The sequence below is a fragment of the Nothoprocta perdicaria genome, unplaced genomic scaffold (assembly GCF_003342845.1).
Source record: "Nothoprocta perdicaria isolate Ctin4 unplaced genomic scaffold, notPer1 scaffold_257, whole genome shotgun sequence".
NCBI lineage: Eukaryota > Metazoa > Chordata > Aves > Tinamiformes > Tinamidae > Nothoprocta > Nothoprocta perdicaria.
The window spans coordinates 865871-882759 of NW_020455485.1; the positions used below are offsets into that span (position 1 = coordinate 865871).

The 16889-nt window shown below is 37.8% G+C and overlaps 1 protein-coding gene across 1 annotated transcript in view; it reads left to right on the plus strand.

The window, feature by feature from the left end:
* Positions 1-16889, plus strand: part of LOC112948206 (ecto-NOX disulfide-thiol exchanger 1) — a gene marked incomplete at its 3' end in the record, with an annotated part of 257294 nt that overhangs the window by 155982 nt on the left and 84423 nt on the right. Inside the window, exons 4-5 of the mRNA XM_026040430.1 lie at positions 5636-5777; positions 6641-6778. Coding sequence (XP_025896215.1) covers positions 5768-5777; positions 6641-6778 — 148 coding nt within the window. The remainder of the gene's footprint in view (positions 1-5635; positions 5778-6640; positions 6779-16889) is intronic.

Sequence of the window (16889 nt, forward strand, 5' to 3'; positions counted from 1 at the left end):
CATGAAATATTATTGGATGACCTTTAAAGGAGCATCACAAGAGAACACCTGTTTATCTTTCAGACCTTTGTTTTATTTTTTCACTTGAAATCTTCCGGTGTTCTACTTTCCGAGGGAAATCTGGCCTTTGTCTGTTCCACATATTATCTTCAGAAACTGCTTGGGCAGAGGGTTTCAGCAAGGCAGCATCTGAAATGAGCAGTTCCTCTAGAAAATGTGTTTTGTGCAAATTGGCTTTGTTAGGTTTAAGATGAAACGGTAAATATATTGTGATTTTCCTCTTAAGTTGAATAGTTATGGCAATATGGCCATGATTTACTTTTCAATTGATTTCAGTGCAAAGTGATGGAGAGGCTCCCTTATAAGTATGTAAAAATATACAAATACAGTGTATATACAACATATGTTTTATGAGTTTATAAGATAGCATAATTTTTAATGATATAGTCTAGAATGAGCAATAGTGCTGCAATTCATTCATAAGACTAAAAATTAAAAGAATAATGCAACTCAACTTCCAATGTGGTACCAAGGGTAGGACCTTGCTTATCTGCACCTATTGTGCCTAACAGAGCTGTTTTCTTAAGGTAAGCACCAGTTTCTACAGAACCAACTTGTGCCTTAAAAGGCCTCCAATAAGAGGCCAATAAGACCTGAGAGAAAAAACTTGCTAACCACTGTTATTCTCTGGAGACTCTGAAAAACACCTCTGTCCAAAAGGGTTGTGGGGGCTAAGTAAGGATATTGCATGACTAAGAGCCCCAGCCCTCATGATCTATTATCTCATATGTTCTATTAATTAAATTAATAATGTGTTTTTACGCAGATTGCTTCTGAAAATATATTCTCCCTTTAACATCTTTTGTATTTCAGATTTTAGGTAAGATTTTTTTAGGGTTTAATATAGCTCACCTTTAAACCTGGAAAAAAAAATGTAAGAGGATGCCTCTTCTTGAAACATTGCACATGCAATATTAGGTGTAAAAGCCATCTTTGGAGTCATGCTGGATATGTTTCTATCAGGTACTACAAGCAGTGTGGTTATGATAAGAATCTGTCATGTTCATTGCTGCTACTCCTAGCTTTCTTCTTCTCTAAAGATGGTCAGGAGGACACTGATAATGAGTGATAGCAGCTCCTTGTCTGTTTTTTCTTTTTCTTTTTTCTGTATTGGGAATCCATTCTGCAGCTGGAAAAATAAACGCAAAGAACCTGTACAAAATACTTGATGCATTTTAGCAGAAATCTTGAATGCATCTGGCAAATGACCTGCCTACCAGGGCAGGTCAGGTGGAGCGTGACCAACCTAATGACTGTTGCCCTATGAATCACAATGAACAGAAACAAGTATTTCACACATGTTCTAAGAACTGGAAAACTTGCCTAGAAGTAGTGGTTCACAAGACATCACAGCATTCCTGGCCATCTGTCTCATCTTGAGAATTGGCACCAATAATATATAATGTCTTTGCTACTTGCAATCCCCGGTTTCAAAAGGTTGATGGCATAAGTCTTTTCCTTGACAGATTTAGTGATTGCTGAAATTAGAGAGAGGGGTGAAATGACTCAAGGTCACTGAGCAGGTCTGTGTTGGAGCCAGGTAGAGGACTCCTCCTTGCATTCCAGGGCTGGCTGCTGACCCTGGCACTCCGCAGCGGCTCTGTGCTGTGGTACATTTAATCAGCCTCACTCTGTGTCATAATTCACTGTCTGTGGTGTTATGGATATCTAAAGGGTAGGATTTTAACTTAGCAATCTGCTGTGTTATTGAATTAGTTTTATGTTGTGTTAATTTCTTTGTCTCATGGCATTCATTGCCTGTGATAATTGATGCACAATATATAACCAAGTTCTATGTTCATTTGGGTAAGTGCATTTAATTGCCTGGTATAAAATATGGGTGCTAAGTGCAATCTGCTATGACTGAGAATTGCTCATTGGTATGGACTTGAGGGTGCTTTATCTTCCTGACAACCAGTTTGAGGAACGTCTAAGTGTCTTCCACAAACCACCATCCAAGGATCGCTACTTGCATTGTGTCTAGAAAGAGAATAACAAAAAAAAAAAAAAAAAAAAAAAAAAGACATTGCACATTTTCTCCTGTTAATTAGGATTATGGCTTCATACGTTCATGGAGTTACTCTTCTAGAGTAATAGAGTAAAGCTACTCCCATGTGAAAGTGTTTATGAACACTGATTTCTTTTACATATAACTTCAGGTCATTAATTCTTAGAGAATTTCTACTCAATTATAAATCAGTACTACTTTCTAAAGGTGAGATACCAGTGAGATGGTGTTGATTTTGCATCTGCTCAGAATCCCTGCATATGCTTATACTTTCTTGCCTATTTTAACTGATTCCTGTTATTTTTAAGGGAATAAGAACCTTTATTGGTAGGTGCTTTTCTCATCATACACATCACTTTGCTTTTTTGTGGCTTAGACAGTGAAGATACTGTGGATTTATTTGTTTCTCTGTCTTGTTTCATTTCCAATGATCATGGAGAATATTAATAGTGCAGTATCTAAGTTATACAAGGAAACACTGAAATTTGCCCAAAGCAGATTTTATTCAGGACATTAACAAAGCCTGTCCTCTCTTTCTATATTGGAATATTTGAAAGTTTTGAAACAAAAGATAATGGTTAATTCTAAATAAGGCATGAAGAACCTACGAGATTATTTTTAGCCATATAATGTTGTTCTGTGCAAATGTAATCTGTGAGTTGTCAGCAGAAGGGATCTTTGCAATTAGTATCTTCTCTTGTACAAGAGCTAGCTTCTACAGCCCATGTCCTCTAGGATGTAGCATTAGTTCTGCCTACGGCTTGTTGCAAATTATTCAGTGTTCATAGTGCATTTATGCCTGTTATTTAACTCTATCCCACTGACAGAATAGTCTGCAGCAGTTCGTGGTTAGATAGGACTAGTTCCACTTTTGGCTCCTTGTGTGCAGTTTTCCCCTGGTTCAAGCTGCCTTTCGTCTATTTTTTTCTGATAAGGGTGTAGACCTGATGGCCAGAGAGAAAGCAAGACTGCCTAGAGACACTGTGGTTTATGAGAGGATGTTTAGAGCTAAAACGTCCATGGCACAACTGGGCAAAACTGGTGGCATAGTGTAGTATGGCAGTCTCTAATTAACTCAGGGACTCTGCTTTATTTCATATTCATAGCATCATATGATTCCCCCTCTGCAAAGATTTTAACAAATACGTGCAGCTAATTTATGAAAATCTAAACAAATTTCAACATTTGTTTCAAAAAAGGTGGGCTTTTTTAATTGTTTGTTTATTAAGAAGTTTGCTTCAGAATTTGTTTGCCTGGTAGGAGGCAAATGCAAAAGAAATCATATATTATTTTCCAATACACTGAGGCGTGTTCATTTGACCCAAGGTCTGATTCTTTATGGACCAGTTGCCATTTTTGGCAATGTGGATTTGCAGGGGAAGTAGAAGAGTCTGGTGACAGATCTCCTTATGTCACTCAGCACACACTTCACAAAGCAGTAAAATGGGATGAAGAGGTGATGGCAGAGAGAGTTCAACACAAATTTCATGCCTCTTAGCCCAGTAATCCGTGCTTGCTTGAGATGCTTTTGCAGGTCATTCTCTGAAACCATGTGGCAGCACCTCCTTCCTCCTAAGTAGGCAGGGTACTACGCCCTGAGGTTAAGCAACTAGCACACATATATGTATGAAGAGGCATTTCATCAATGCTGGACTTAGCTGCTGCCAGGAGCAGCCCTCTCTCTTACTATTAACAAGGCAACAAGGCTGCTGTTCATAAGAAAGGCCATGGGGCACATGGAGCCATGCCAGAGACCGGGTCTGCTCCATGGGTGAACCACTCTCATCTGAGATTTGAGCGCGTACTTGTAAATCAGCATTGATTTTGGAATGACTCCTAAAGAGGAAAGGGGCTGTACTGACTGTGAAACAACGTATTGACAAGGAATAATTCAGCCAGCGCTAACCTTGAAATGGATGTTTGTGGTCAGAAGTTTATAGCCTGAGTGAAAAGAGCTAAGTATGAATTCAAGGAGCTGAACAGGAGACACCAAATTTTTAAAATTTTGACATAAATCTCTTGATTGATCTAAGTCACATTCCCTGCTGAGGATTATCAGTTTTTTTTCGGTGTTAATAGATGTTATTTAAAAATTAATTTTATCATAAAATTATTTTATGTGCAATGAGCAGTGGAGATCAAATAAGAATTCGAAATGTGAATTCAAATACAAAGAGTTGATAAATATTGACTTTTAAATAGACCTACTGTAGTTTTGAACCAAATGCTTTTTAGCCTAGCATTCAATTATTTGTAAATTGCTACATACTAAAAAATATGCAGCACTGTCTGACCCAGCCACTTTCTTCACTTTTACAGCTATTAAGGTGATCATGTTCCCATGAAGTGATCTGTGCAGTGTCAGGGAGCTATAATTCAAACCTGTCTAGCTTGTACTTTATGCATATCGTATGAAAAAAGAAAAACGTGGGAGGAACTGAGCTAAAATATGGTATAATCACTTTAATTGTTTCATTTCTAAAGATGATTTTTTAGGATTTGCATACTGGAAACCTCGTAATTAAGGTCTTTCAAGTTCTTTTTCAGAAGATAGTCATCATAATTGTCTGAGGCTGAACAAGTCACCAACGTGTACCTGTCAAATATTAATGACTCCTCTACCCCTTATATTTGGAAGCAGTCAGTCAATTGGGATAACTATCTACTAGTACCAAAGACTGGTAGATTAGATCCTTCAAGGTGCTGTCCAACCAAAAATATAATTGTTCCATTTGCCATGAGCTATATAACCAGCACACAAAGATCTAGCATGGATGTATCTATGTGCTCATCTTAATCTTGGTATTTTCTCTGACTGCTGTGAGTGCTGTCATCTCATAGCCTTTGGTCACACCTCTGTTTGCTTATTCAACCTCTTTTTACTGTCAGCAGTGCACTGACACAGTGAGATTCACCACCAACAGCAGCAGCAGAAAGGCAAAGTTATGTAAAATTCATGGTCTGACAGAGACCTGATGAAAGCAACACATTTTAGCGAGAAGCAGATGCTCCACCTTTGCATCGAATTAACTAACCTTCGTGAGCCTAGGATACAAAGCAAGTTAACAACCAGGCATCATCCTCAGTTTTGTTGACTGGAGTTGCCTTTCCACATCTCTGCACATTCCCTTCTGAAAGTCATTACAAGTTTTTTTTTTTTGTTGTTGTTTTTTTTTTTTTTTCCTTTCATCTTGCAATAGGAGACTATTTCCTTGAAACTAGCAACATCAGTTAATTGTTAACAGTTAAAAAAAATCACATTTATCCCTAAATACATTCTTTCAGCCAATGCCTTCATGCTGAGAGGACTGTGTAGGTACTGATAAGACCTAATTTGTGAAGGCCTTTTCAGCCCGAGGCAAGCGGCCTGACAGGTTCATACGTGGCATTGTTTGTTTAGCAAGCAAGAATGAGCATTTGCTGAAACTCCTCTACAACCGTGTCTAACTGTGTGTAACGAGGCTGGAACTGGCAATGCAGCAAGAGCAGATCCCAAAGCAGCCTGTTGTTTTGAAGCTATGCTCTGAGCGTGACACTTGATAGCTGATTTCTTCTGTTCTCTTTCAGAGCCTAATGAGCTGTGGGTGCTCCCTGCATTTGATGACATCCCATCTCAAGATGCTGCTAAGACAGTAGTTAATTATTCCTGGTTGAAGAAGTCTAACAGGAGCAAAAGGAACTAGTGAAAAAAGAAAAACAATGGCTGCAGGTAAATACCTCAGGTCTTCAATGGGTCTAAACAAATGTATGGAAGGAACTGATCTGAGCAGTGGATGAGAGATGCAGATATGTGGTGAAGCCTTGGGTTTGCAGTTTGGGATCAGAGGGGTACAATCCCCTCAGTTCTTAGATATCAGTTTCTCTCCCCCACGGAAGAAAATTCCTACCTGAATTCAGTTAGTTTTGGTGATGGTAATGATAATTGACTTCCATTTTTCAAACAAAACTTGGGAGATCATATGGCTTGGCCTCTGCTTAGGTAGCAGCAATCATAAAAAAAAAGGAAAAAAAAGGAAAAAAGCGTCTCTCATAAAACAGGTCTTTTTTTGAGTTCTCACAACTTTCTGTCAATTTGTGTCTGGTTATATATATAATTAAATTAAACTATAGGATCTGTCAATTTGTGTCTGGTTATATATATAATTAAATTAAACTATAGGATCACATAATAATTTATTCAGATTGGGGACCCCAGGAGGTCTCTAGTCCTGCCTCATGCTCCAAGCAAGGCTAACCATGTGGTCAGACCAGGTTGCTCAGGGCTTTATCCAAGGGCTTTATCTTGAAAGGATGGTGACTGCCCAACCTGTTCCACTGGTTGACTGTCCTCAAGGATAAAAAGTTTTTCCCTGTATCCATTCTGAAGCACTCTTGTTTCAATTAATGCCTGTTAAATGTTCTCAATATTCTTATGATTTTCTGTACAATACCAGATACTATCATCAGTGGTAAACAACAAAATAAACCCCAAAGATGCAGTGGTCTTGGTATCTCAAAAACTTCTATAAAGGTTTTGGTTAAAAAACTTGTCATATTAGCTTTTTTATTTATAATGTGTTTCTTCCTCTACAGCAGCTGATGGTTTGGGAAGTATAGCTATAGATACCACACAACTTAACATGTCAGTCACTGATCCAACGGCTTGGGCTACAGCTATGAATAATCTAGGGATGGTTCCAGTAGGATTAGCTGGACAACAGCTTGTGACAGGTAAGATTTTTCTTTTTTTAAGAGAGATCAATGATAACAGTTCACGAATTCTTCAGGTCTTTTTTTTTTTCTTTTTTTCTCTTTTAAAGAAAATAACGTCTGGAATGATTTCTGAGAACATATGCTATCAAAACATCATCTGTGATTAATATGACATAATACGTATTAGCTGCTTCTTGTAGTAGGTATATAATCCATATTATATTTTAACCTTGTGGAAAAGCCAAAAATCTTTGGGGAAATTAGAGAGCTAAGCCATCAATTCTCATGCTCCGTCTAGGGGCCAGGCCACATAAGAGAGAAATATATAAAATTCTGATTCTCCATTCAAGCAGGATGGCTCGACGTTCTGCCAAAGAATACCATGGGCTAGGAACTCTTGATTGAAGAAAGATTCTGAAGTTATATTAAGTGGGGAAGGAAATATGAAGCCCACTTCATTCAATATTAGTGAAGTGAAGCTCCCTTGTCAGATGTATACTTATTTACTTTTTACTTGACTTTATACTTAGAATTTCAAGAGGCTTTTCTTGTTTGTTTTTATTTTGCTTATATTTCAGGGGAGCTTTGCTTGAGATCACTTTTTCTAATAAGAAAAATAATGTTTTGAATACAAGCTATATTTCACATACAATCCTGATTTAATTTGATTTCCGTGGGAACCATAGAGGCCTGATTAGTTGGGGTTAATTAGACTTTGTCACTCCTGTGTGATAGAGGAAGATTATTTTTATGTAGATGAGTGCCTCATGGAAACAAGCACTCTCCGTGCTACAAGCTGGACAGACATAAGATAGATCCCTTCTGAAAACTTTAGCTTTCAGAAGGTTTAGTTTTGGCATAGCCACTTCAGCTTAAGCAGAGCTATTCAACATCTGGATCAGAGCAGCTTCCTGTCACGTCTGTGCTCGTCTGTGTATACATGGACGCGGTGAGCCAGGTCACAATGTAAATCACTCAGCCTAATTCACTGGGGATTTGTGAATCTTAATTTTGGCCAAATACGTCCCCCCCTGATATTAGGAACAGAGTGGAGTTGTGCTGGTTCACACAAGCTAACGATTTGGCTCTGAGTTACACTGTAATTACACTGTAAAAAGTTGCCTGAAAATGAATCAGTCTGAGGATTTAACTGGGGCAGATGGTGAAGCAAATCTCAGTTTTCTGCTTTAACACCGTGCTCCTAATTACAAGAAACACGTATAGCTGTTGGCCTCTCCATCATGTCTTATATTGATGCTGCACTCTTGAGATGAACACTGGGTCTCTTACTCGAAGCCCATGTGGGCTGATCCATACATCCCATGGGAGAGCAATATATTGAACTGTGCCATATGCCTGGGATGCAGCAGGCTGCATCATAAGAGAGTCTTCTTTTGGTAGTGCTAGATGAATGTCTTTGGGCCTTGTTTGCCTCGTACACATGTGGAAAACAGCTTTTTCCCATTTTCTAGTATTAGCAAAACTTGGTGGGGTTCTGCCTGGGGATGTCAAGGACATTCCTGGAATTGGCAGCTCCCATGCCAAGCTGAGGAGTGGAGAAATCCAACCAAACAGTGAGCAGGATCCAATGAATTCAAGGCCCCTGTGAATGAAGTCACCAGAAGGGCATATTGACATCCTTTTTGTGTGTTTCAGTTGAATATAATTACCTCCAAACCTGAAAATGGCTTTCTGCCAAAACCAGCTTCTGCTTCTTTCATTTACAATCAATGCAGCTGCATATCCCATAGAGGATTTGCAGAATCTTTTGTCTACCCCATGTAGACATGTCTTCTCCCATGTCTCCAGTTTGCGTGTAAACTGTGTCCTCAGCTGTGCTTTGCAATCCCCATCAAGACAGTCTCTTCTCACGTGCAGAATCTTTCCCCACAAGGAAAGATCTCAAGGTTCATTGCCAGCTCCTTACTTTAATTTCCATAATTATATGTATCACGTCTTGTTGGAGTGTTGTTCAGGTCAGTTGGTATTTGTTCAGCATTTTCAATGTATGAAAGGTGCCATAAGTAATAAAAATTCATTATTGAAGTATTGCCTGATTTCTCTTCAGAAAAGAATAACTTCTTTTCCTTTGTTTGAAATGTTTTTTTCTGATTTTGCTTAAGGTAAATAGGTGCTTTGACATTTCATTGTATTCCCTTATGATTCGTAAGTTTTTGAGACATTTTCCTCATACAAAAACCATAATTTTGATCATAATTTACCATAGAAAGATTTATAGACTGATTTGCTGTGACCTATTTACTATGTCTACATTCAGTGACAGTTTCCATCACCATATTAGGCCAAGTACACAAACAGTCCTTTTCTGATCTTTTTTTTTTTCATTTTTTATATCAAACCTAGAAATGACATAAACTTCCTCAGCAGTCACCTATTACTTTTGTTGCTATCATCCATTACATTTCTCTAAAATGAAAAAAGGAGCACATGTGTCCAAATTCTAAATTTTATTTGACTTAAAAGAAATATTTTTGATCTTCTTTCTTTTTTTTTCTTCTATATGATGACAGCTGGGAAAGCAATAAGTAGCTTAGATGAATCTTGGACAGAGGCTGATCTTTCCTGGACATCTTTATATAACTTTATATAAGTCAGAAGCTTAGTGTGTGGTACTCATCCATAACTTGGCACATGGCTCAGTTCTGTGATCTTTCCATTTTCAAAAGACCTGTTCAGTCAAAGCCTTCCTTTCCCCTAAACTAGTTCTTCCTAATTCCTAAATTGCAGAGGAGGAGGATTGTCCCTTTAGCTACGATGCTGATGTGATCCACTAAGTGTGTTTAAAGGCTTTTGCTGCTTTATTTTCTTCAACTGATATTGACTTAGTTGCTCTGCGACATGCTGGGATGCCTGCTTCATAACAGAATTATGCCAGTCACTTTGCAATCTGTGATGTTCTTACCGAGCCTAAGAGTTTGTTAAAATGACAACCAAAGCTTCTGCAACATCTGGTTGATATTACTCTAATAGTCCAGGCTGTTGGCTGTCTGGTCTTGGTAACTAATCAATTTTAAGCACTGCTAACCTTTTAATACCAGATTAGATGCTATCTGTACTCTATTTAATTCCTTATCTCCTAGTGCTGTAAAATTGGATTTTTGATCTGGGCGAATGTCAGAGCCTTTCATTTGTTAGGATGGATTCTTGTTAATAGTTTTATAATATCTCTTCTGTTTCTATATATTCTCTGCTTTTGTTACTCAGAAAGCTTGTCTTTTCCCATAATATTTGGCTACTGCGTTACATATATGCTAATATATGCATTTATATATTATATATACATAATTCATACAATAAACTATAGTTTAATAATGCATTAGCTAAAGTGTTAAAGATTGATGTCACAGAGTTATTGCTAAAATTCATTTTCATTCTAAATCTCCTCTTTCAGCAGGTTATATTTTTTTTTCCAAAAAAAAAAAAATACCTTTGGGACTGAAATTTCTCATGCTTAGTATCTCACTTTCAGCCCAGAGGTAAATTTTTTTCTGGAAAGGTTTGAGGGAAAGAAAGAAAAAAGAACTTACTTTTAAATTACCCAGGCTTTAAAATTTCTGTTTTCCATACTGAGGCTTCGAAAAATATTCTCAGATGAGGGGGAAAGGATAGGTGGTCCTCCTATTTTGAGGTGCGAATGCCTTTGTGTACTCACCAGTTCTGATTTAAATACATCATAGTCTGCTCATTTGTTACATTTTAGGAAAAGCTGAAAAACTCAGTGACTGCAGGTGCAACAGCAAATGCTTTAGTTTGCTTTGACCTTGGCACTTTATTAAAGTAGTTTGGTCACTGCTGAACTTTTAGTTCTTATGCTCTCATTTGTTTCGGCAAATGGCATCAGGTCACCTGTCTTCTAGGGGAAGATAACCTGCCAGAAAAATACTTTACTTCTCTAGTTCAATTTTGTTCTTCTTCACTTCTGAGCACAAAGCACAAAGCACCCTGAAAAGCACAAAGAAATTCATATGATTTCCTTTAGAGCGATTTAGATGAATTAAGTATTAGTTAATCAAAGACGGTGTCTATCAAAAGTTCATTACAAATAAGCAGTAATAGTGGCACAGATGTGGTTATTCTTATAGATTTGGTTAAGCTTATTCCCTGCACTGCGTATTTGCACTCTTACAAGGAGAAAAAAAAAAAAAAAAAAAAAGCAACCCCCTACTACAGACATCCATGACAAGAGTTACACATTCTGCCAAGAAGCCAAGTATCTGCCTGAAAACTGGTAGTTTCTACTTATTGGAAAGATTAAGGCAACTTTTTCTATGCGAGCCTAAACATTTGGGCCTCTGCCACAACTATTGAAACTTTCAGTGAGCTCTGGTCTTGTTTTGGCTTAAATTGGGTTTTGACCATCTTTGTAAAATCCTAGTGAAATCATAGATTGGTGAGTTTTGAAGCCTAACATCCTACTTACTAAAAGATATAGGAAAATGCCATAGCATTTTTTGTGGTCTCAGGCACATGTTTTTTAGACACTGCAGGGTTGTGAAATATTAGACACTTACATCAACCTTTCTGGTTTTCTATTTGTCTTTTCTTTCCCCACACACTTGTCTTTTGACCTGATTTCAGTGCAACATAGGAACTGTCAGTTTCAATCAGAGCACCTCGCTTGGTGTTGCACTTTTGACAGTGTTGAGTATCAGATACTTCAAAGGAAGACGTAAAAGGCAAGTCAGCACTGAAATACTTCTCCCTCCAATGGACTCCCCTCTCTGTTGTTAATAGACACAGCAAGATTTCCCAAACTGCAAGTTATTTTTCCAAATCAAGTCATAACTCAGCAAAACCTCACTTTTGGAAGCAGCATCTGTGACAATAAGTAGTTGCAGTCCTGAAACTGTAACCCCAGAAGTAGTTTTTGATAACAGAAGAAATTGGGAAATTTCAATCTTGAGACTCTTAAATCCTGAAACACAAGGTTAAATATCCCTCAGATATTTTGTGAGCCCAAATCCTCCAAGAACCTAATATTTAGGTTATCTCTTGCTTGAGTATGAGGATTATGACTAACTGTAAGCTGATCATTGTATCTGGATTCCAATTAGTCCCAAACATTTTATAACATGATGCACATGTCACTTGGAAGTCTAGCATGAAAGCTTCTCCTGCTCACTCTGCTGGCTTGAGAGATCTTTGATTCCTAAGCAGAGATGTGGAGACAACCCAGTGATTACTTGAGAAAAATAAAAGGTGGGCTGAGACTTAAGAATTCCCTCACCAGTCTGTCTCAGTTATGGAAAAGTCCTTTAAGCTTCATTGGCTTTCTAGTGTAAAATAGATGAGGCATGTTCAGAAAATTATCATTACTGCAGATCATCTTATCCTGAGCAAATTGTAAACATATTCCTCATTGTTCTGATTTTGTACTATTTTTATATTGTTAATGAAAAGAAATCAAATATTGTAGGAAATCAAGGTATATTTGATTATATTCAGTAATGACCCAAAGAGAGGCTGTACAGTAAACACTGCTGAATATCTTAAGGAATCAGCTGGCCAGAACTCTGCCAAGTCCTGTGTATACTACTTCTTTCGTGGTATCTCCATTACTGGAGTCTTGGGGATATTGATATCCATCTGGTGGTCTCATTGCACTTTATCATTGTTATCCCATTGCTTATTAAAGCTTCCTTTTCTACAATTCTCTTTTTTTTTTTTTTTTTTTTTTGGCTGTTAGTGTTGTCTGCCAGAATACACATACCTTATATCTTCCAAATTTTGCATCTAGCAAAACATAGCTTTCTTTTCTGTAATTAATACTGAGCTCCTATTTATTGCTTACAAGGCCCATCCACTAAAGTTTTAGAATAATTCACTTGTATTGTGACCTGAAGATAAGCTTCTTTTTAGGAAAATGTATAGTTTATGACTGAAGTTTAACATATTCCAGATGTAAGCCTTTAAGTACATACGCAGCTGGTAAAGGCTCTTCATGTACTCTCGATCCCTGCCTCTGTATTTGCAAGGAGCTGCTGAAAGAAATCAGCAGCCCCATTGCACACAGGTGCAGCACAGCTTTACTCTTGTTCTGAACAATGCATTGGCTTGACATTTGCCAGGAAAGGAAGGTAATACAAAGTCTCAATCAAATCTTAATAGATTTCCATAGATTTTGCAAAAAAAAGGCAGTTACAAGATCTTCAGAAAATGCCTTTTCAGACATTATAGATTCCAAATGTATTTTATGCCTCTTGATTAATTAATAAGCAGGCCTACAGAATGAAAGAAATCGAAAATGGCATACTGTGAAGAAAATCAAATAATTTCTCTAATTTTATTCTAGTTCCTCCCTATAATTCACTATTATAGCCATCACTGCAGAAACATGCCATTTTAGTCAGGAGGAAAAGATTTACTGTTTTAATTATCTGAACGGCCAATCAGAATAATTAAAATGGTTTGAAATATATTCTGTAAGGTTAGAGTAGAGCCTTTACCCAGCTAAAACCATATTCTTAGATTGTCACAAGTCTTATATTGTCACAAGACAATAGCACAAGACACAAGACAGCAGCAAGAATGGAAAAGAATAGACCCTTTTGGAAGGCTCATGTGTAGATCTACTTGGAACATATTTAAAGAAGTTTTATATATTGGTGTAACAAGTAGTTTTTTTTTTTTTTTCATTGACCTGAAAAGCACCTGCAGAGTTAATCACACTTTCTGTCATGTGAGTGTTACTCAAGGAGACTTCACACCAGGGGACATTAAAGTGCTAGGAACAAACACAGCCAGGTAACATCAGAAAAAGGAGAGAGCAATTCAGTGGCCGGAGAAAATTCAGCACAAGCACTAAGTACCTTTGACACACTATTCAGATTTAAGTGTGCCTCTTAGGTCATGTCAAGTGTCTCTTCTCTATTAGACCTTAATTGAGGCCAAGGATAAAGGTAATGATTAAAATCTGCTTGGCTCTCAAGGATGACTCGTACTTTTTAAGATTGTGTGAGGGGCTGGACGTCCCAAATAAGCAAGACACAGAAGGTGAACAGGGGCACATCAAAGGATATATCAGCTGTGAAGCTGGTGATGTATGGGGTTTTATTTTTTAATTACCACATCTCTTTTCTTCTTTGTTATATTTTACTAGTTTTTCCAGGGTCAGTTAATGCTATAGGAAAACAACTTTATTACTCTCTGGCATAACTCATTTATAACTCTTTTTAACTCTCTTGAAATATCAAAATAATTTTATGATTATTAGATTATGAACACCTAGACAGAAGACATCATGTTTGTTTTTTTCTTTTTTAATATTGTCTGTTTTTACACCACAAAAAATAAATTTTGTTTTTCATGTTTTTAATTAAGTTAGTGGCACATCATACAGAGATATATATTTTTTTTTTGAAAAAAAAAAAGCCCCACCTTCTAGCTGATTTTGGAAAGACTCCCTCCACATTGTTTTCCATGTATTTATGCATTTATGAGAAGGAAAACTGTGAGGGATTATTAGCATCCCACTGCATAAAGTAAGCCAAGAAACTGTTGGGAACCATTTCCTACTGACTGTTAACTTCCTCTGGAACACAGATTTTTTGCAGTACTTTCCATTCACACATCAGTCCTCATCCAAGCAATGGGAGTCCAAAGTCAGTGTAACCCTGTTTGGGAGGCACATAGTTTATTAATGATAAAAATATACATATAATGGATAGAAATGAACAGGAAGAGCAAATTGACTTTGGAAGTACCATTTGGGCTCTTTAATCATGAGACTTTTGTGAGAAGGTAAAATATGAGTTAATCCAATGTGTCACAGTGTCTCTCAGAGACATTCATCCAAAGTCTGTTGTGACTGGTTACCCATTTAAGTAGTCAAAGATAAAGTATGGATACCACATTATGTATCTGCATGTCAGAATGGCTCCTTTATGGTGTCCTGCTGGAAAGTGGCCTGCTGAGCAAGTTGTGTGCCCAGCTGGGAGGGATGTGGCACTTCCTGAAGCCCTAAGGCTCCTGCTGTGACTAGGTTGTGTGATAGCTTGCAGGAGGTGGACACAGCCATCTCAAGGGCCATGCCAAGTGGTCTGAAATCAAAGAATACAGTGACTTGGATAGTACTGGCTGGAGGAGCCACCGAGAAAGATGTTACTGGGAAGGAGGACCTAATTAGGAATCAATCCCCCAAGCAGCCACCCCAAATAAGGACTATAAAAGCTATGTGGTTCCCTTAGGCTCTCTCTTTACGTGCATGGGCTGTGTTGGTAGACCTTGACCAGTAAACACCAAGCAGGAGAGGCTTGCTTTTTACATTTTATCTTAGGATAAAAAGATTCTTCCTCCTGTCCTTCAAATGCCCTTTGCACATGCAAGAGAGTTAGGTCTCACAAAGCACACAGAGATGCACTTTCACATCACTGCAGGAGTCTGTCCGGTAAATACGAGGTGATCCATGCAGAAAAATGTCTTTGGATGGTCAGTGTTAAGAAGCCTGTTAGGTTTCAGTGAGCCTAGCCCCCGAGCACGCAAGGCCAGCTGTAACATAATACTTTCCTAACGTTGACTTGGTTCAGATAAACAGAGGATTTACCACACCTTCCCATGCTCCAGTGGTGACGGATGATGTGCGTGACTTTAGCGGCGCTGCGCAATGTCTTTGCAATGGGTAGCAGCTGTTGGTTGGAGTAACTCTGTCAGCGGATTTGGAGGTGGCAGATAATTAAACCTACTGCACAAGATGTGCTGCAACATGCATTTAGGTTGTGTTCTCCCCAAATACTAAGTGTACCCTGTTACTGCAACTTCAGAAATCTAATGATTTGTTAGCATACCTAGGACAATGTTAGCAATTTTTCCTTGGTGTGCAGATATCATGATTTATTCACTGACTTTTTTAAAAAACATGATTCTTCTGATTCTGGTTGATTTTCTAATAGAAATAATCTTTTGCTGACCACAGTGCCTACATCATTTAATGATTATTCATTACCTGCATTCAGAAAAGGCTTAGAGAAATAAAGAGAGAGGGAGCTCCAACAAGATAAACACTATATGAACATTTAACAGTCAAGACCTGCCCAAATTGCTTTACAGCATTTTTTTTTTCTTCCACTTAGATAAACCAGGTAGGTAAGGGACTGCAAGGAAACAATGGGATAATACTGATTGGCATGGAAAACAGCAGTGATTAAGAAGCTGCCTGCCTATTGTGTAGTTTTTTACAGGCAGCTCGGCACAGCAGTAGTATGGTGGTAAGTGAAAAAGCAGTTTAACTCTTTATCTGATATTCTAGAGTCATTTCAAGTGATAAATGGTCAAACTTGCTATTGTGCAAATGAGAAGTAGCCATACAATCCTTGCCCTTCTCCTTGTCTAAGCTACTCTCGCTTTTAGAGAAGGATTGGGGAAAGAAAAGGGAATTTTTAGATTTAGCAATGCTGGTGTGTATTGCAGAAGGAAAACAAAACAAATGTCCAGATCAGAGTGGGCGGAAAGGGGAAGTTACCTGCTTCTTGTTTTGTTCTCTGTGGTGTAATTGTGTTTCAGGTGGTTTATTTCAACCAGAATTAATGTGCAATTTTATAGTCTATTACAGTCTTAAGGTTTTTGACCATTTTAAGCTGCATCTGTCAAATTTATTTAACAGTTTCAGGGTTTGGGGAACTGGTCTTTGGAGAAGGTAGGGACTGGTCTCTTTATAGGAATAATTTTTGAAATCTTCGTTTCTTGGACTTTTCTATAACAATTTTGGCATTTCAAGCATGCTTGGTAGGTAGTGGTTTAAAACACTCCACAATGTTTTAAAGCTTTATCTACTAAAAGAGTCACTACAAAAAAAAATCCTTAAAAATAATAGTAAGCCACCAAAACTAAGAGGACATGGGAGAGAAAAAATGGGTTGATGCTCTTTTCTTTTAAATAGGCTGATATTTGGACTGTTTACACCTACACACAATGCTGGTGCCCTTTACTATAGTAAATGCCATATCCTCATTCTTTTTTTCTTCACTATGCTTTTAATAATTTAGTTTTGTAACCTGTTGGGGACTGTAAGAAAGATCATTGTTGTGAGAGGAGAGAGCTCAGATGCGTCACCTGGATATCAGGGCTATGTAAAGGCAGCAAGGAAAGGGAAGCTGCAGCTCAGCTGGTTTAA